Source organism: Equus przewalskii, chromosome 6 (assembly GCF_037783145.1).
Source record: "Equus przewalskii isolate Varuska chromosome 6, EquPr2, whole genome shotgun sequence".
Classification (NCBI taxonomy): Eukaryota; Metazoa; Chordata; class Mammalia; order Perissodactyla; family Equidae; genus Equus; species Equus przewalskii.
The window spans coordinates 67,280,449-67,299,146 of NC_091836.1; the positions used below are offsets into that span (position 1 = coordinate 67,280,449).

The window sequence follows — 18,698 nt, forward strand, 5'->3', positions numbered from 1 at the left end:
GCCTCAAGCAAGGGGTGGAGGGGGCCTGTACCTTGAGTTCCCCAAGTAGGAAGTTGGGCCCAAGTTCTTTCAGGCAGAAAGGAGGGTGCACTTCCTAGAAGCCCCCCCAGCACGCACCACACTCGTGAGCTGGAGCTCTAGCACATGGCTGGTGCGAGGCCGGGAGCAGGGACCCCAATACCCACAGACCCATTCCCTCAGAGGCCGCCGGCCCAGATTTGATCCATCTCTGTGTCCCTGGCACCCAGCCCAGAAGAGACGGTAGAAGACACGAGTGGACTGATGTCCACAATGGAGAAGGGCTGTCGGGAGGCAGGAAGTCAAGAGTGCTGTCCCGTCCCCCAGCAGCCTGATGGGCAGACACCTGTCGGGTGAGAGCTGTGACCCCTCTGATTCCCCAGGTCCTTGACCCTCGGCCCAGGTCACCACAGAGCCCGTCCTCCAAGACCCCTCGCAGCCCTCCTACCTTCTTGTGGGCAGCAATGGCCAGCTGGGCCCACTTCTCAAGCGTCTTCAGGGGCGTGATCTCACGGTCGGGGATGTAGGTGGGCACGAGGCTCAGGAGGCGCTCCAGGATCATCTCGGAGCCGTAGTCCACAAAGTACTGCTGGGAGGCCAGCTCGGCCAGGTCGTCCTCCTAGGTGTCAGGGCGGGGAGGTCTCACACACACACCCTGTAAGAAGCCCCTCCAGATCATAGCACCTGCCAGCCCCTGCCTCCTGTAGTGCTCAGAGCCTGGCCTTTGGGACCTGTGCTGTCACTGATCCTGGTGGAACCACGAGCTCCCTAAGGGCAAGGCCACCCTCTTGCATTCTCCTGGGTCCCCTCAGCATCAGCACAAAGCTGGACCCTGCCCAGGGGGACACAAGCTGACCCAGACAGACCAGCCAACCCATCAGTAATGAGTCAGCCATGACATTCTCAGCCCCGGAAGAGAGCGACTGGGGCTGACAAACAAGAGAAGGAGAAGGGACTGCCCTGGAGAATGGGGGGCCTGGGTACCACTAGAGATGGCTGGAGTGAGGGGAAGGCATCACCACTACTGTCTCCATCACCATCACTTCCCCACCCGTTCAAAGTACTGAACAACCAGTAGGCTGAATGCTTCAGGGGGCCAGATGGGCCCTGGGCATTTGCCCCTTCTCTGCCTGGGGCTGGTGGACGGAGCCCCAGCGATGCCTGCCCGGGGCTTCCTAGGGCTCTGGCAGCAGAGGCAATAGAGAAAGGCTCTTGGGCACCTTGAAGGCAGTAGGCATTTTCCAACTAGTTCAAAGTATTTCAGAATTTTGGCAACTGATATGGCTGCATTATGCATTCTGCCCGAGTATCAGCTCACCACCATTACCAACACCAACACCACTGCCATCCCCAACAACACCACTGTCACCACCAACACCAACACATCACCATCAGCACCACCTACACCATCATCACCACCACCAGCAACAACCATCCCCTTCATTTCCATCATCCCCATCCTCATTCCTCCATCAGTATCACCTGCAGAATCATAAGTATCATGAGAACCCTCATCACCATCATCATCAAAATCAAAACAACCACGTCACTCCTGTCCTCAGGAGATAAAAGGATACCCATTTGCAAACTCTGGTCTAAAGATGAGTGGATCTCTCACTCCTTCAGAGCAGAGTTGTCTAGACTAACTCAGAACAATTCAGCAAGTTCTGAAGCACGTACTCCGTATGATCACTGTAGTCACGTAGGAACACCTCCCACTGGCAGAATTCGGGCTCTTCTTCAAAGCCCTTGCCCCCATGGGTGGTGTTAAACCCGGGAGAAGCCTCAGTCAGGCCAACCTCCGCATTAGCTGATGGTGGGTCAGATTCGGAAAGAGGTGGCCGTGAGCCAAGCAAGCTCAGCCAGAAGATTCGCCCTCACTCACTCACCTTCTCACACCTGTATTCCCCGAACTTGACCCCTCGCACCACCTGCTGGTAGATGAGGTTGGTGGCCACGTTGTCTTCCGAGGGGTTGTGCCAGGGCGTGAAGACCTCTTTGCGGAAGAAAAGCCTCCACGGGGCATTGCGCTCCTGCGCCCCCTGCTCCTTGGCATACTGCTCACACTGGGAGATGGCGTCCATGACATGGTCACTGCCACTGCCCAGGGAGGACACCTGGGGGCATAGGGCTGGAGGTCACCTAGCAGAAGGGTGAACAGCCAGGGAAGGACTACGGAGAGCCCACAACCGTGCCAAATGTTCTCGTTCAAATGGAGAACGAGGCTCAGAGAGAGGCAGGGATGCGCCCAGGAGGCAGACCAGCACGGGACCCCAGGTCCCAGCCACGGGCTCTGAGTGGCACAGCCACATAGCTCCTGTTTCCTAGTGTAAGCCTTATGTGAAACCCCAATGGACCACGGTCACTGAAAACACAGGAGGTAGCTGTAGGTGAGAAAAATCCAGGCAAACTGGGTCAGACAACATGGTTCTGTCCCTGGACCTGCTGAGGTGGGGGCACCTCTGTGGTGTGTGACGTTGCTGGGTGTGGAGGCCAAACCACCCACCCCCAGGTCCAGGTCAGCAGAGAAGGCTCCAGGCCCAGATGTGCCCCTGGGACGCACACACTCCAGGTGGTCACTAACAAGTGAAAAGAAACCCCCATAGCAACCTAATAAGGAGTTAGATTCCCATTTACAAATGGGGAAATCGAATCTCAGAGAGTCAAGTGGCCGTGTGCCCCTCCAGGGGGCATGGCTGTCTCTGCCACGTTCTTTCTCCAGCACCAGAGGATTCGGCCTGGGCAGGCGTGACCGAAGTGAGTTCTGGGTTTCAATGCACAGTGTACGGTTGGATTTTTTTTTAGATGCTAGATCTCCACATTCCTAATGAGTCAGGCAGAGCCAGGGTTGTTATCACTGGCTGACAGGGAAACGGAGGCCCTGGAAGGGAAGTAACCGCGCAAGGGCACCTGAGCCAATAGGTGGCAGCACTGGGATCGAGCGGGTGGACAGCCCAGGCTGGTCCAGGAGGTGGCGCTTCAGGGCCGCCATACCTTATCAAACAGGGCAATGTAGAGGGAGAACCCGAAGCGGTCCTTGAGCGAGATCTTGTCGGCCAGTGCGTTGCAGAGCTCCTTGGCTGTGGTCGCCGAGTCCGTCAGCAGGGTCTTGGTGGTCCCGTCCATGAATGTGACGGGCAACATGATGGGCTTCTTGGATTTGGTGGCCTGAAAGTGACCAAAAGAGTTTGTTGGAATCGTTTCACTTCAGACCAGCTCACTCCCTCTGCACTCCTGACTCCCTGCTTCCTATGGGGTTGGGGCTGCCCCAGAACCCCCAGACTCCAGCATTCCACTGGAACATTGCCTGTCCCTGGTCACAGCTGTGCTCCCCACTGGGATAGGACCCTTAGGGTCCCTGAGCCGAGGCATTGGGGCTGGGAGGTCGGGCATTGCCACATGCCAGGAGCTTCTGTCCTCTCGTCACGTAACTATCACAAAACCCTGTGAAATGGGTACTGTTATTGCCATGTTGCAGATGAAGCCACTGAGACACAGAGGGAATGCCCTGCCCAAGTCACTTTGACCATAAAGCCAGCAGATGGGGTCAATCATCCACTGGGGGCTTTCCTGTTCCAAGAGGCCTGGGATTCCAGAACTTTAGGGTGGGTGCTTGAAGAACCACAGAATCCCAAAGCAGGGAATCTTTCTGGGGCACTGGAGACACACGTGCACACATACACACACGCCTGGGTGGGGCCGGGGCCGCACCTGCAGCTCCAGCCAGCTGGGCGGCTGTGTCCGTGTCCCATTGACGAAGGTCCTTCTGAGCCGCTCCTCACAGTACGGGGCGTAGCCAGGCGGCCCCCCGTGGATGAAGTTCCGCAGGTACTGCAGACAGAGGACCAACTGAGGGCGCCCCACCCTGGCCTCCCCGCCTGGACAGTCAGAGCAGCCTCGCCGGGTCTCCTGCCTCAGGTCCCTCCACCCGCACTCAGGACCTGATCCTCAAGGCACGTCCGCCCATGCCCCTCCTCTGCTTTCCGTGGCTCTCACTGACCTTGGGATCTAGGCCGCATGCCTCAGCCCAGCAGCAAGGCCACCACAATCTGGCCCTGTCTAGTCTCAGCCCACAGGCGACACCCCTTCCTCACAAACGTAACTGCGCCTCTTCCTCAAGGGCCCACCTCCCTGACGCCTCCCACCTGGGCAAGTGCTTTCCTCCCCACAGCGCTGACCAGCTGGGTTGGTCCTGCTGTCACCTGCTCTGCCTCTGTGTCCCCAGCACCCAGGGCCTGGCACCAAGGAGCAGTCAAGAAAGTGACTTGATGAGACGAACTAAAGTGCCTGCTCCAAGACGCATGAGGGTCCAGGAGACGCTGCTGTCAAACTCAGTCTCCTTGTAAATGAAATGGGGCTGAGCGGGGAACAGAGGGCAGTGCTGGGCGCCTGGGAGGACGGCCCAGGAGGATGGGCTGGGGGGAGACTGTGAGGCCTGAGACATGACTCAGGAGGCGCCTCCTTACCTCTGGGCTTCTCCCCCTCGCTCTCTCCCCTCGATGCCAGGCATGCGGTCCAGCTCCCCTTCCACCCCAGGAGGCCAGGCGCCTCTCCTACCTTAACGAACTTCTCGGAGGGGGCGAAGCAGCCCACGCAGAGAGACACGAGGATCCAGCCCCGGGCATAGCTGCTCTTGGAGGGGTTGTGAGTGAGCTGCTTGCTGATCTGGCAGTAGATCTCATCCCTAGGCAGGCCAGGGAGCAAGGAAGGGCAACTGCCTCAGAGGAACAGCCCCTCCCAGCAGCAGGCGGGACACACTGCTGTCCTCTCCTACTTGCCTGAGACCACCCAGGGGGAGGCAGGGTGGGGCAGGTGGGGAAGGCTGAGCCCAGGGCTCTGGGGAGCTACTGGAGAGGGTGTGGCTTTGGACACAGGCTCATCAGGCAGGAAGCATGTCTTTGACTCCAACCCAGATCCATGCTGGGGCCACAGGATCCAGAGGTGGTGTGGGTCCTGCTCTGGCACACAGCGGCCACAGCCACCGGTGACTACTTTGCTGAGCAGCACGGGCTCCATCCCTGCCTCCTCCCTCGCCAGCTGGGTCACCCAGGCAGGTGAGTTCAGCTCTCTGAGCCCAGCCCATAGTCATAGCAGCAGGTGCAATTTCTACTAACGGCACCCGGCAGAGCAGAGACAGGAAAACATCTGGGGAGTTTCTCTGGGAGATGGAATGAGTAGGGACTTCGAGTTTATCTTGATAAACTTCTGTAACATTTGAATATTTAAGTGGCCACGTATTATTTTCATAATCAGGTGAAAGCAATGAAGGAAGTATTTTGGGGTTTTTTTTTAAAGGGAAATTATAGGATTGCTGTGAAGAAACACTAGCCGAGGCGTGGAAAGCCCATGGCAGGGTGCCCGGCACAGTAAACCCTCAATAATGCCCACCCAGTGTAGCTGCCGCCTGGTCAGGGACAAAGCAGGACCCACAGTGAAGCCGTGACCGCCAGGTGGCGCCCGCGGCTGCTCCTCCCTCCCTGAAGGGCAGGCCTGGGCAGGAAGGCAGGGCAGTCCCATTCAGCGTCTCCTCAGTTTTGAGAGTTCACAGACCAGGGCAACTCCAAAATAAATTCTGAGGGTGCTAACTTTTTAGCACAATAAATAAGGACATTCAAAACACGCCACTTATACACACAGTCTGCTCACGATCTATCTCAATCATTTCAGAAACAAAGGTAATTTTATATCCAAAAGTAGGAAGGGTGAAATCTCAGAACAAAGATCAGTCCTTCAAAAAAGTCAAATTTAGCTTCAGAAACATTCTTATTTTTCCCATCGTGTCACAGACCAGTGAAACTTTATCACCTGCCACTGAGAGCCCCTGACCCCATTCACTTTATGGACAGAGAGATGGAGTGACCGAGGCGGAGAGAAGGGAGGGATCCACTGTGGTCCCTCCGGGAGTCGACACCCCAGCCTTCCGACTCCTGGTCCAGCATCCCAGCTCTGTGTTCTCTAAGATGTGACAACTCCAGGTCTGATGTGAGATAATTAGGCGGCAAAATCTTGCCCCTTAAACACAGCTTGGGTGGCTACCTTTTCTTCCTAGAGGCCGGTGACCCGGGTGCTATGCCCATCTCTGGCGAGGTAGTAACTGGCCTCAAGGAGCAATGGAAGCCTGGCTGGAATGCAGGAGGTCTGGGAGGCTACTGACCCCTGGGCAAGTCTCTTCTCCTCTCCGGACCTCAGTTTTTCCCTTGGTAAAATGGGGCTCAACTCTCCCCCGCCTGGCTCCATCCTGCTGTCATCCCAGCATGCACGGGTTCAGGGCATCAGCTCTCCTCACTGACCATCCCATGCAGGAGTTCTCAGAAAAGTACTATCCATTGTCCCTCCACTGACCCAGCTGAGCTGAGTCCTCGATCGCTTCCGGTGACTCCTGGATCCTCTCCTCTCCTCCCCAACACCCCAGGGGCCTGAATAGAGGCCTCTGCCGGGCCTGGGTGGAGAAGGAGGCACTTACAGGATTCCAGTCATGCTGAGCACGGTAACCCTGCCCATGGGCCTATGTGTGGGACACTGAGGGTGAGCTGGCAGGATGGGGTTGAAGCAGAAAATGCAGGTCAGATAATGTTAACAGCAGCCGCAATTTACTGCTCTGTAGGTCCTATGTCAGACACCCCGTAGTTTTATCCGCCCACAAACCGTGAGTGGGTACTGTTATGTATTCCCTTTGCAGATGAAAAACTGAAGCTTAGAGAGATGAAATAACTACCAGGGTCACACGACTAGCTGGCAGCACAGCTAAACCCGGCCTGTTCAGCTTAATCTGTTGCTAAGGTGACAGCCACAACGCAGCCACCAAAAGCCTTTCAGGGCCACACTCCAGGAAGAGTGGGCTGCCTCCCCGTCAGCCGCCCCTCCCTGCGCCCCGGCCCCTCGGGCGCTGACCGGAGTGCTGGCCGCAGGATGCCGTTGCCGATGATGAAGTGCAGCTTCTCCAGGTTGGAGGTGGGCCGGTCCTCCAGCATGCTGTTGTCCTGCACCGTGGACTCCCCGTCGTGCAGCCTCTTGGTCACCTGGCCAGAGGGAGGGGACAAGGCTTGACCAGGGAGGGTGAAGTGAGGGGCCCTGCCCCGTGCTGAGTCTGCCCTCCCCCGGGAGCAGAATCCCAGAGGGGCCAGAAGAGCCAGCTTCCTGCCACTGTCATACCCTGAGCTCTGTCATACCCCCACCAGTGTCATACCCCCGGCCTGTGCAGAACAGACACTGACTCAATGAATGGGCCACACGACCAGGGAGCACTGGCCTGGTGCCACCCACTTCCAGAGATAAGGCTCCTCTGCAGCTGTTTGACACCCACCCATGCCCCCAACCCAGGGAAGCCCTTTCAGCCAGGACTGAGACCTGCTCCCCTGACTCTTGGTGGGATCACTGTTTCTCTGGGGTGGGATCCAAACACAACTCTGACGCCCAAAGTACATCCCAGGTTCCAACCACCCGGTCACCATCACCGTCACCAGTGCCCCCGGCCCCTGCGTGAACAGCCCCAGGCCCGGGTTCTCACAGACGCGTTTCTCCTCTCTGGTCCCACACAGCCCACAACGCCACCCCTCGCTCTGCCCAGAGACACGCAGTGAGTGAAAGGGCAAGGGGTAGCAGAGCCCCTGCAGACGGGAGGGGTGTGGGAGGTCCTCACGCCTGCTGGGCACACACAGCCATCATTTCACGCCATCTTGCCAGGGACCCATGAGTAGGGGTTTTCTTCCCTGGGCCTTTGCATACCAAGGGGCGGGGCTGGCCTTCAATTCTGGGGCTACGTGGCTGCAAGACTGGACTTGAGCTTCAGACACAGAACAGGACAGGGGCAGAGGCAAAGCAGGCTGTGGAAGCCTGGAGGAAGAGGCTGACTCTGCTGTAACGGGGCCCAGCAGGCAGGAAATGTCCTCCCTCTCACCAGCTGCCACTCCAGCCCTCCCCAGCTCTTAGGCCCCCTCCTCTGGGAAACCCTCCCTGACCCGGCCCCAGCCCGAGCTCACTGCCCTGTCTGCCTGATCACTCCCCACACTGTCCAGCCAGGACCCCTGGGGACAGGCAGTGTCCGCTCCCACTCCAGTCCCCGTGGGTCCCGAGCCCAGCCTTGCCCCGGCCTGAGCCACCTAAGGCAGCCCGGGGTCTGCTCTGACCTCCTCTGTCAGTTTGGACTTCTTCTTCAGGGTCAAGTGCACCAGCTTGTGCCTCACACTGCTCTTCTTCTGCCCCTCGGGGAGCTGGGCCTGCAGAACCAATAGGGGTCAGGGTCAAGTGATTGGGCCCAAAATAATGACAAGTGCAGCTGACAACAGGGCTGTGCCCGGAGGACTGTCTCACCTTCACACTAAGGGTGATGAGGTGTTCCCCACGTTGCCACCCCCTCCCCACCCCCCCCAACATCTATCCCACCAGCCAAGTGACAGGTGGGAAAACAGACTCAGAAAAGCGTGGTGACCCGCACAACACCTCCCAACAAGTCAACAGTGGCGCTGGCTCTCACCACAAAGCCCGTCCGCTCTACATGTGGCCTCACTCAATCGCGGTCAGCACGTTACAGTTTACAAAATGCTCACACATTTGTTCCCACAAGTAGACAGAGGAGAGCAGGGGTCGGGGAAGTGAGGCAGAGGCCAATTTTAGGTAGGCCGCTCCTTCTGCTGAGGACCCCAAGGCTGGGGATGCTGGGCAGCCCTCCCCACTGGCCTGGGAGGGACGTCCACCAGAGGGCACCCGGGCCTCACCTCGCCCTCACCCTGCAGGGCCTGCAGCTCCCTCTTGTATGTCTTCTTGCCCAAGGTCTCGTAAATCTTGGTCATCACAGGGATCTTCTCGCTGCCGTCACTCATGGCCGTGTGGTACTTGGGCTCAGGGAGGTCCCCCATGAACCGGAGGATGGTGATCCAGACCGCCAGGGCCGCCTGCGGATAGAGCCGCCGAGTCAGAGAGCCCCGGCACAGCATGTTGCTAAAGCCATCAAAATAACCAGGGGGTTTGGGGAGAGGGCTGGAGAACCCGCGGGCAGGCCCCTGAGCTGAGCTCGTTATGGGGGTTCCTCAGGATCTGGCCCGTGAGGCCCCATCCCTGCACAGCAGGGACCCACCACCTCAGCAGCCACACTGCCAGCACAGCCCAGCCCTCACCAGCTGGTCGCCCTCGTCGTCGTGGTACAGCAGCGGCTGCTTGAGTGGCCGCCGGGTGTAGGTGTGCATGGTCGTGCCCTGGAAATAGGTGGCAGCGAACTTGGCAAATTTATACTCCGAGAGGTCCTCCTCATCCTCGTCGGGCAGGGGCAGGGCCGCATCCAGGTCCTCCTCCACCATCTCCCTCCGCCCGCGTTCCAGGTCCTGAGGAGACAGGAGGGGTTCCCTGCCGGGGGGACAGACTCAGGGCTGGGCTGTGGTCCCCCAGCCTGTCCCTGTGGGGCCAGCCCTTCCTCCACAAGGGTGAGGCTGTGTCATCCTGTTCGCTACCCAGACAGAGCCTGACCCATAGTAGGTCCTCAATACATGAACGAAAAAAGTTTGTGAATAGCGTGGAGGGGAACACTGACTGGCTCAAGGTCACGTGGCAGGCTGCTGGCTGGACAGGGCCTGGGACTTGTGGCCCCTGACCCAGGTCATCATCGCTGCCTTCTGCTCAGAGGGGACCAGGTGGACTTTAAAAGGGTGCAAGTGGGGGGAAGGCCATCACTCTGGGGCCTGTCCCCAACCTGGTACCTCAAAGCCGCTAGGTGCCTGGCCCTCCTGGCCTGGCAGGCCGCCCGAAGTCCCCAGGAAGCCAAACATCTTGTCCACCATGTCTGAGTGATTGATGGGCTCGTGGCGGGCCCTCTCCATCTGCTCCAGGAGCTCCTTCTTCCGCCGAGCCTCCTCCTTCTCCTTCAGCTCCCGCTCCGCATCCTCACGAGCCAGTTGGGCCAGGCGCTCCTGGGAGGGGGAGGGTGATGCAGAGGAGATGGGTGTCAGTACCTAGGGCCATAGCATCAGGGAGCAAGCCCTGCTCAGGGAGCCCCAGAGAGCCCTGCGGCAGCTAGGCCTCAGTCCCAACCTTCACCTGGGCCCCTCTGCCCGGGAAGGACTGAGTCTCAGCTTCTCCATATTGGGCCACGCCCAGCTCAGCCCTCACAGTCCACTGTAGCCAGAAGCCCAGCCCCAGGCCACAGAGAAGCCTTGAGACAAGCCTAGAGAATAGTGCTGCCTGTCCTTGGGGCTCAGCGGGGAACTACCTCCTCCGGGAAGCCTGCTTATGCCTCCCCAGCTGGAAAGGACCACACCCACCCAGAACTCTCACAGTCATCGTTTCAAGAATCTAGACCAGGGCCACCCAACAGAAATAGAATGGGAGCCACGTATGTAGCAGCTACACTTAAAAGAGTAAAAAGAAACAGGTGAAATCAATTTCAAAAATATATTTTATCTAACCTAATAGTTCCAAAATGTTATCTCAACATGTAATTAATATTTTAACAATAGCACTGAGATATTTTATATTCCTTTTATTTTCTATTTTTTGAGGAAGATTAGCCCTGAGCTAACATCTGCTGCCAATCCTCCTCTTTTTTTGCTGAGGAAGACTGGCCCTGAGAGAACATCCGTGCCCATCTTTCTCTACTTTATACGTGGGATGCCTGCCACAGCGTGGCTTGCCAAGCGGTGCCATGTCTGCAACCCAGATCCAAACCTGCAAACCCCAGGCCGCTGAAGCGGAACGAGCGAACTTAACCACCTGCGCCACTGGGCCAGCCCCTATATTTCGTTTTTTCCTTACTAAGTCTTCAAAACCTAGTGTGTACTTTACACTGTGAGTGCTCTGCCACTTCATGGGCTCAGGAGCCAGGCGGCTGGTGGCTCCCCCACAGGGTGCTGTCGCCCCGGCTCAGGCTATTTACCTGGGCGTCACCTCCACGCTCCTGAGGGCGTAGACCCTCTCACTCTGGAGCCACTACCCCTGTCCTCTGCCTGGCACAGGACCAGGCACCCATGCAGGAAGGAAGGAAGGTCGCGGGGACAGAGAATCCGCGGTGCTGGGGGAAAGCTGCTGAACCAGTGAAAGGGTGTCGCAGGTGCTGCCGGCCTCGGCTCACCTGATGCTTGCGTTCGGCCTCCTCCTTGGCCTTCTTGGCGCTCATCTCCTTCCGGAGCTTCTCCTCCTCCGCCAGCCGCATTTTCTCGGCCTCCAGGCGCCGCAGGTACTGAGGGAAGGGGCAGCCAGGTGGGCACCGAACCACGTGTAGCTGTCACGGTGCTTCCCGCCGGCTCTGCCCCACCCCACGCTCACTGAGTTCTGGGACTGAGAGCGACTTTGCCAAATAATTTGGCAGAGAGGTAAACTGAGGCCGCTGAGAAGTTCTCCCAGTCACGCAGGGAGTTGGCGGCACTGTTGATCCCAAAGCCAAACCTGGTTGGCCTGCGCCTCCCAAAGACTCAGGAGAGTGACCAGGGCCCCAGCCCTGCCCTTGGCTGGGAGGATGGCAATGAGGGGGTCTGGCCCCACTTTTGTGCCTTCCTCAGAGGAGGCGTAGCCCTCTGTCCCCTCATAGGCCTCAGCCAACAAGCTGGGTGATCTGTCTGAGGTGGAGCAGCACCCCACGGAGGACACACTCTGGTGGGGCTGGGAGCCGCAGGTGCGGAGGAGTCGGGACCCCTCACCTCGGCCCTGAGGCGCCGGTACAGCCTGCGGGCGATCAGGCCCCGGGCGTAGGCCTGCACGGTGAGCACGGCCCAGAGGCGGTGACGGAAGGCCCTGCGCACCAGGTAGGCGCGGCAGCGGGCCTGGAACTCGATGATGTGCCGGCGGGCCAGGCGGTACTGCTGGTGCAGCTTCCGGGCGCGGTGCAGGGCCTGCAGCCGCAGGAAGCCCAGCCGCATCTGGAAGGACAGCCGCGCGCTCAGAGCCCGCTCCAGCCCGGCCCCGCCAGTGGGGGCGTCCCTGCGCTGGGCTCCCTCTCCCACTGGCAGGCCCCGAGGGCAACAGCTCTCTCTTCTCTCAGAGGAGGGCGCCCCAGAGTTAAGCAATGTCTCCTCTCAGAGGAACGTTCCCTAGGGAGTGGCCTTGGCTTCTCCGGAAATGGGGACCCCCCCCCCCAGGGACCTCCAACCTTAGATCAGAAGCTAGTCTCCCTCCCGTCCCCGTCCCCAGCCCCAAGTCCAGGCTGCAGCCCCAGTGCTCTGCAGAGGTCCATGTGAGCCCCCGCTCCCGGCCTCCTCCCAGGTCTGTAATGACCCAGGTGCTCATGACCCACCGAAACACTCCAGGAGGAAAGCCGCAAACATTGCTGACCAGATGGGATGAGCCGCAAGGAGCAGACAAGGACTTTGGGCCGCGGCCGGGCAGGAGGCCAGCCAGGCCAGGCACAGGTAGTGCCTGCTGCCATGGCAATGAGGCTGAGTTCAAAAGCTTCCTGGGGGAGGCAGCGGCCCCTGGGGAGGCTCACCAGCTCGTAGTTCCTCCTGCAGTTGTGGCCGCGCCAGTGCCTCTGGATCAGTGTGGCGGCGTTCTTCAGCTTCAGGAAGTTGGACCTGAAACAGCAGGGACGCAGGAGGATCTCGGAGCAGAGCACCAGGGCCGAGGCAGCCAGGGTACGGGGGTCTGGAATCGCGAGAGCAGGGCCAGTGCCAGCTCTCTTTCTCCAGCTACGTGACCTTGGGCAAAGGCGTATAAGCTCTCTATGCCTCAGCTTCCTCACCTGTGAAATGGGTAGACTGATAGCTGCCTCGCCTGCCTCACAGGCTAGTCACAGAAACCCAGTAAGGTAGGCGTTCAGAAGGTGTTTACTGAATGAATAAGGGTGTGAATAACAAGTAAATAAAATCTATAAAAAGTTAAAACTTTTGGGGGCAGCCCAGTAGCATAGCAGTTAAGTTCACATGTTCCACTCCGGCTGCCCAGGGTTCGCTGGTTCGGCTCCCGGGTGTGGACATAGCACCGCTTATCAAGCCATGCTGTAGCAGGCGTTCCACATAGAAAGTAGAGGAAGATGGGCATGGGTGTTAGCTCAGTCTTCCTCAGCAAAAAGAGGAGGATTGGCAGCAGATGTTAGCTCAGGGCTAATCTTTCTCAAAAAAAAAAAAAAAAGATCAAAAGCTTTGAACGCTGTAAACATCACGTATTCCTGACTAACGTCTTCATTTTATACATGAGGAAACTGAGACTCGCTGAGGTTGGGACTGAGCTCACGTCATCTGACGGACTCTGAGTGCAGCGCCATCCCCCTGCACATGCCAGTTGGCTTCTACAGGACGATGGTCACCTTGGACCTGATGGAGGACAAAGAGACCACAAACCAAACAGCAGGTGTCTGCTGAGTGTAGAAACAAATAAAGGAGGAGTGAAGGGTGGATGTGTCAGCGTGTGAGGGAGCCCACAAGCCACGCCTGGATGCACTGAGAGCAACTGTGGAGAGGATGGAGAGATGGGCGGACAGACAGATGGTTAAATGGACAGGTGGATGGATGGATAGATAGACAGATGGATGGACAGACGGACAGATGGTGAAAGGGAGGGAGTGACTAGACGAACTGCAAGAGGGGCGGGTTGTGGGATTTTGGTGGAGCCTGAATCACACTCCAGAGTCAGCCCTGCCATTTGTGAATTGTCACAGCTTGTCCCTTACATGGAATATGGGACACACTTTGTAATTTATAAAATCTCAAATTTCCTCTGTAAGAAATTTCATCAGGCATCCAAGACCAGCAGAGTGGCCATGTGTGTGCACCTCACATATCCACGTGTGCGTGCTTGTATGAAGGTGAGCGTACTGTGCTGTGTGTTGACGGGAACAGGTCTGTGTAATCATGTGTCTGTGTGTTCATCAGTGTCTGCACGATCGTGTGTGCATGCTACGTGTGTGCACATGGTGCGCATGTTTATTCCTAGTGTTCATGTGGGGGGAAGAGAGGTGAGCCAAGCACACGCACACACATCAGTGTGTGGGCTGAGGTGGGGAGGAGCTGGGGCTGGCAGGTACCTGTCTTTGAACCCCCGGATGACCTTCTGGAGGAGGATGACTCTGTCGGTGATGGCCTTGTCCCGCTCCACCTCCAGCAGCATGTCGTGGTGGTCCTGCAGGGCAGAGGTCCTGAGCAGTACCCCCACCAATGTCTCCAGTCCCAGGGCGGAGGCCACCCCAAGTGGGCCTTGTCCTTCACTGGGAGCCCAGGCCTGGGGCTCAGTTGGGCCCCACAAGCTCCCAGCCCTGCTCTGGCCCCATGGGGCAGCCTCCTGCAGCCACTAATACAGAGAAGGGTAACTGTGGCTGTTTCCCAGAGGTCCGGGTGGGACAAACGGAGCAGGAGAAGCCTGATTCGACCGGATGGGATCAGAGGGCCCCACAGGCACACACTCTGGTTTCATCCCAATCCCTTGGGCCATCTGTGCCCAAGCTCCCACTGTTCTAGATGTCTCTGTCACATTGGCCCCTGACCTGAGCCAGGCCACCGTCCTTTCTCTCCAAGATCTTGGCAGCAGCCTCCTACCCAGTGTCCTGGCCTCTGGCGTTCCCACTCTGGATCTCCCTCATGGGGGGATCTTACAGGATACCCCACGGTTCCCAGGGTCCAGCCTGGTCTCCTCCCCTGGCACTTAGGCCCTCCATGATAGAGCCCTGCTGCCCTCTCCAGCCCTCTCTCCTCCTCACCCCTGCCGAGCCCCCAACCCTCACTTCGGTTAGACGAAACTCCATCATTCATTCAATACATATGAATCGAATGTCTGCATGTGCCAGCACTGTGCCAGGTGCTGGGGTGGGGCTGCAGTGAGCCACGCAGACCTGGGCCCTGCCCTGGGGAGGCTGAGTCTCATGGGGGTCTCAGACAGTCACAGAGAGTCACAGACCACATCACTCGTGGACAGGGCCCAGCACAGGAGAGCTGCTCAGCCAAGGCTGAACGAATGAATGAATGAATGAGAAGCGGGCGTTGGACTCTCAAAACTACTGCCCATTTCTGAAAAGCCCAGAGAGGTGAGGATGGGGACGATGATGATCCTCAGAGCTCTCCGGCACCAGACACCGTTGTGCTGCACACCCTCCCTCACACACACAGGCTGGGGTCAGACCAACCCAGGCTGGAAGCCCTGCTCTCCGTTCAAGGTCAGCACCTGACCTTGGGCAACTCGCCTCTCCTCTCTGAGCCTCTGAAATGGGCAGAATAATCCTACCTCACAGGGCTGCCAGGAGGACTAAATGAGATCATGGACAAAAAGCCCCACTCGGGCCTGGCGCACAGAACGCGCCTTCGAGGTGGCAGCTGTGAGATGCACAGGCGGTACAATCGACACACCTTTCTGGAGAGGAAACGAAGGCTCAGGATGACGAAGGGATGGGCCTCTGGCCCCTCAGCCGGGGAGGGATGAAACTAGACCCCAGGACTCCCTCCAGCTCAGGCTGGGCGCCTCCCATCCCTGGATTGCCCGAGCCCCACCCGCACCAGAGGAAGGAGCCCTGCCCTGTCACCCAGGACAGCCAGAAATCTAGTACAGCGGAAATGGAAAGAGGGAAGCTGGCATGCTGGGAGCTCACGCTGACCCCGCTGCAGCTGCCTCGCCACCACCAGCTCCCAGCAAGCTCTGCTCCAAGGCCAAGACTCCCCACGGACCAGCTTCCTGCTCCCAGCCCTGGCTGCTCCCCAACCACCCAGCTCCCTGTGTCCTGGCCAGGCTGGGATGGGAGCCAGAGGAGCTCCACGTGCGTGCTCAGGGGGGTGGGAACGGGTCTCCTACAGAGCGAGGGGGTGGCCCATGGCCGACCATAGCCTAGGATGAACCCCATCTGGCAGGAAGTCACAGAAAGGGACCTAAAGATACACTCATGAGCCTCCCCCGCCCCAACACACAGGTATACCTCATCTTACAGATGGGAAAACAAGGCTCTGAAAGGGCCAGCGACCTGCCCAAAGCCTCAGGGCAGACTCCACAGGGTCAGGACTGAATCCAGGACTCCGTGGTGAGCCCACCTCTGGCCTTCCATTTCCTCACCCACATCCAGTGCTCTGACCCGACCCCCAGGTCATAGATGGTCTCAGTACCAATTTCCCCTCTGCCACCAGAGACTTGCCCCACACCGGCTCCTCCCGGCCACAGCTGCAGGGCAGGAGGACTGCACGGGGCCAGCACTGCCCCCTCTGCGGCTGCACCTCTTCCAGAGAGGCCATGAGGACCCGTCCCCACCACGACGGCGAGTTCACAGACCCCCATGTCTGCCGAGGTCAGAGGCTATGCTCACCTTCAGGAAGATCTTGGTTCTGCCAATCTGCCAGTCATCGTGGGTGCCCAGCACAGCCTCGGCCATGCGCTGGCATGTCCCCCGAAGGTCGTCCTGGGGGTGCACAAGGGAATGGGCAGCCCAGCCAGTAGAAGACCACCTGAGTGTCCCTACTGAGGGTGGGAGGCAGGGCTCTGGCTCCAGCGCTGCCCCCGACTCTCTGTGTGACCCTGGCCGGGTCCTGCCCTCTCTGATCCTCAGTTTTCTCCTTAGCTTAGTTGGATGATTTCGAAACCCTCTCCCACATCTAACATCCAGGGCCCACTCGGCAGCCCCGATCTTGTTCATTACACCACATGTGTGAATTTGATGTCAGCTGAGAGTGGCAATCGAAGCCTTCAGATGCACTCCAGTACCTGACCCCCAATTTTCCCAGCTGTAGCTGAGATGGACGAGGTGATGCTCCAATGAGAAAACTGGGGCCCCGTCCAGCCCAGAGCTGGGACCCTCCCTCCCAGTGTCTGTGCCCCCAGCCCTGCACCTGCTTATAGGCTGGCTTCACCCCAGGCAGCAACACTCGGTACCGCTCCACGAACTCCACGAAGCTGTAGCGGATGGGGTAGCCAGCCCGGCGGATTCGGATGGTCTCCATCATCCCAGAGTACCGCAGCTGGCGCACACAAAGGTGCCGGTCGAACAGCTGCCGGGCACAGGGCCAAGGGCATCAGCGCTGGAGGCTCCCGCTGGGAGGCCAGCTCTGCTCTGCATTCTCCCAGCCCCAGACAAAGGCCCAGAGAGGCCAAGGCCACACAGCACATGAGGAGCAAAGGCAGGAATGGACCCAAATCTGCAGTTCAAACCCACAAGCAGCACGAAATGAGACTCTCACGTGGGGTGAGCTGCATGGTTTAGGGGCACAGAGGAGAGATGGCTTAATTCCTCTTGGCATATCTCAAGGGGGCTTCATGGAGGAGGCGGTCTTTGATCTAACCCTGAGAGGAGAGAGGGCACTGGGGTGGGGGGAGGGCGGGGCAAGCATGTGCAGAGGTGCAGAAGCCTGAAAGCGAAGGACTCCGCGGGGGACTCACGGGGACCGAGAAGGCTAATCCATGCCAAGACTATGGTTGTGCGGTGGTGGGTGCCCTGCACAACCCCAGGGACCCCCTTCATATTACAGCCATCATAGATTTCTAGTTACTGAGACAACTTTCTGGCTGCTGACAGTAAGGTGCCTTAAGGAGGAGACATTTTTTTTTTTCTAATGGGCACAAAGTTCTTTTTGCGATGGCAACAGGGCAGGCCTGGCCCCGGGCTCCCAGAAGGGTTGGGGAGGGCCTCAGAGGCCGGACTAGTGGGGCAGCAGGGAGTGACCAGGTCAGATTTGCATTTGAGACCCAAGTCTCTCACTGCAGGGGAGGAGAGGCTGGAGGCGGGTGGCAGGAGACCAGTGAGGAGATCCTGCTGCAGATGCTGAGGTCTGGGCCCAGAGGAGGTCCCGGCAGCATCTGAGAGCAGGAAAGACAGTACCCAGCTGCCTTGGCTGGTCCCTGGCCTCAGTCCCCAGACCCTCTGCCTTAGAGGGGCTCCCTGGAGCCCTCTTTGACCCTCATGTCCCTGCAGACCACGTCCTGAGCCCCAGGGAGACTGGCCAGCCCACTCTAGGCAATGTTTCCAGGCAGGGGGCTGGGGGCAGGGGGCAGGGGCAGGGCCAGCAGGAGGCTTCCGCCACCTGCTTCCTCTCCCTCCAGGCACTTTCCCTGGCCCAGATCTGGCCTCCCGCCTTCCTTCCCTCCCCGGACCCCTCAGGCCCCAGCTTCTCCCTGGGCCTCTGGGAAGAGCCTTGTGGTAAACAACACCTCCCAGAGCCATGGAAGGAGAGGGCCCCCAGTGAGGAGCGGCCCAGGCTCCTGGCTCTGCAGCCTCAAGCCCCTTAACGTCCTTGAGCCTCTAGTCCCGCATCTCAGATGTGGGGCCATAACAGTCCCTCCCTCTTAGACCATCGGGAAGGTTGAATGGGGTTGCAGAGGGACAATCTGGCCTGTGCTGGGCACACAGAAAGAACCCAATAAATGTTATTCAGAAGAGTCAAAACAGAATGTTCCCAACCAGCCAGAGGAATCCAGGAAGGCTTGAAGGAGGAGGTGGTGGTTGTCCTACTGAAGGAGAAGGGGCTTTCAAAGTGGGGACCACAGCAAGAACCATGGCTGCCACTTACTGAACACCTCTTAGAGGCCAGGCAGTCTGCTGCATTATTGCCTGGAACACCCCCAGGAGGTGGGTAGGATCTGCCCAGTTTCCATCTGCCCAGTGAGGAAACTAAGGCATGAGAGGATTAAGTGACTTGTCTCCAGTCACCCACCTTGAAGGTGTTAAGAGTCAGGATTTGAACCTGCGTGGGGCCCGCTGCAGAGTCCAGGCTCCTTCCAGGGCACCTGCTGCCTCCAGTAAATCGGGACCTTGCAGTTCCCGGAGACGACCAAGTCTCCCGCCGCCCAGCCCCCGCCCGGCC

The 18,698-nt window shown here is 58.7% G+C and overlaps 1 protein-coding gene across 6 annotated transcripts in view; it reads right to left on the reverse strand.

Moving 5' to 3' along the window:
• MYO7A (myosin VIIA) overlaps positions 1-18,698 on the reverse strand; it is an 85,740-nt gene that overhangs the window by 23,580 nt on the left and 43,462 nt on the right. For all 6 annotated transcript variants that reach the window (XR_011541124.1, XM_008539313.2, XM_070624000.1 and 3 more), the window contains 16 exons: positions 16,731-16,889; positions 16,211-16,303; positions 13,958-14,052; positions 12,425-12,509; positions 11,640-11,858; positions 11,075-11,182; positions 9,708-9,917; positions 9,132-9,335; positions 8,733-8,909; positions 8,145-8,234; positions 6,910-7,037; positions 4,576-4,702; positions 3,730-3,849; positions 3,013-3,186; positions 1,908-2,135; positions 467-637 (listed from right to left, as the gene is read on the reverse strand). Coding sequence is in view for 5 of the 6 variants with exons in the window: in XM_008539313.2 (XP_008537535.2) it covers positions 467-637; positions 1,908-2,135; positions 3,013-3,186; positions 3,730-3,849; positions 4,576-4,702; positions 6,910-7,037; positions 8,145-8,234; positions 8,733-8,909; positions 9,132-9,335; positions 9,708-9,917; positions 11,075-11,182; positions 11,640-11,858; positions 12,425-12,509; positions 13,958-14,052; positions 16,211-16,303; positions 16,731-16,889 (2,388 nt within the window). In the remaining variant the exon portion in view is untranslated. The remainder of the gene's footprint in view (positions 1-466; positions 638-1,907; positions 2,136-3,012; positions 3,187-3,729; positions 3,850-4,575; positions 4,703-6,909; positions 7,038-8,144; positions 8,235-8,732; positions 8,910-9,131; positions 9,336-9,707; positions 9,918-11,074; positions 11,183-11,639; positions 11,859-12,424; positions 12,510-13,957; positions 14,053-16,210; positions 16,304-16,730; positions 16,890-18,698) is intronic.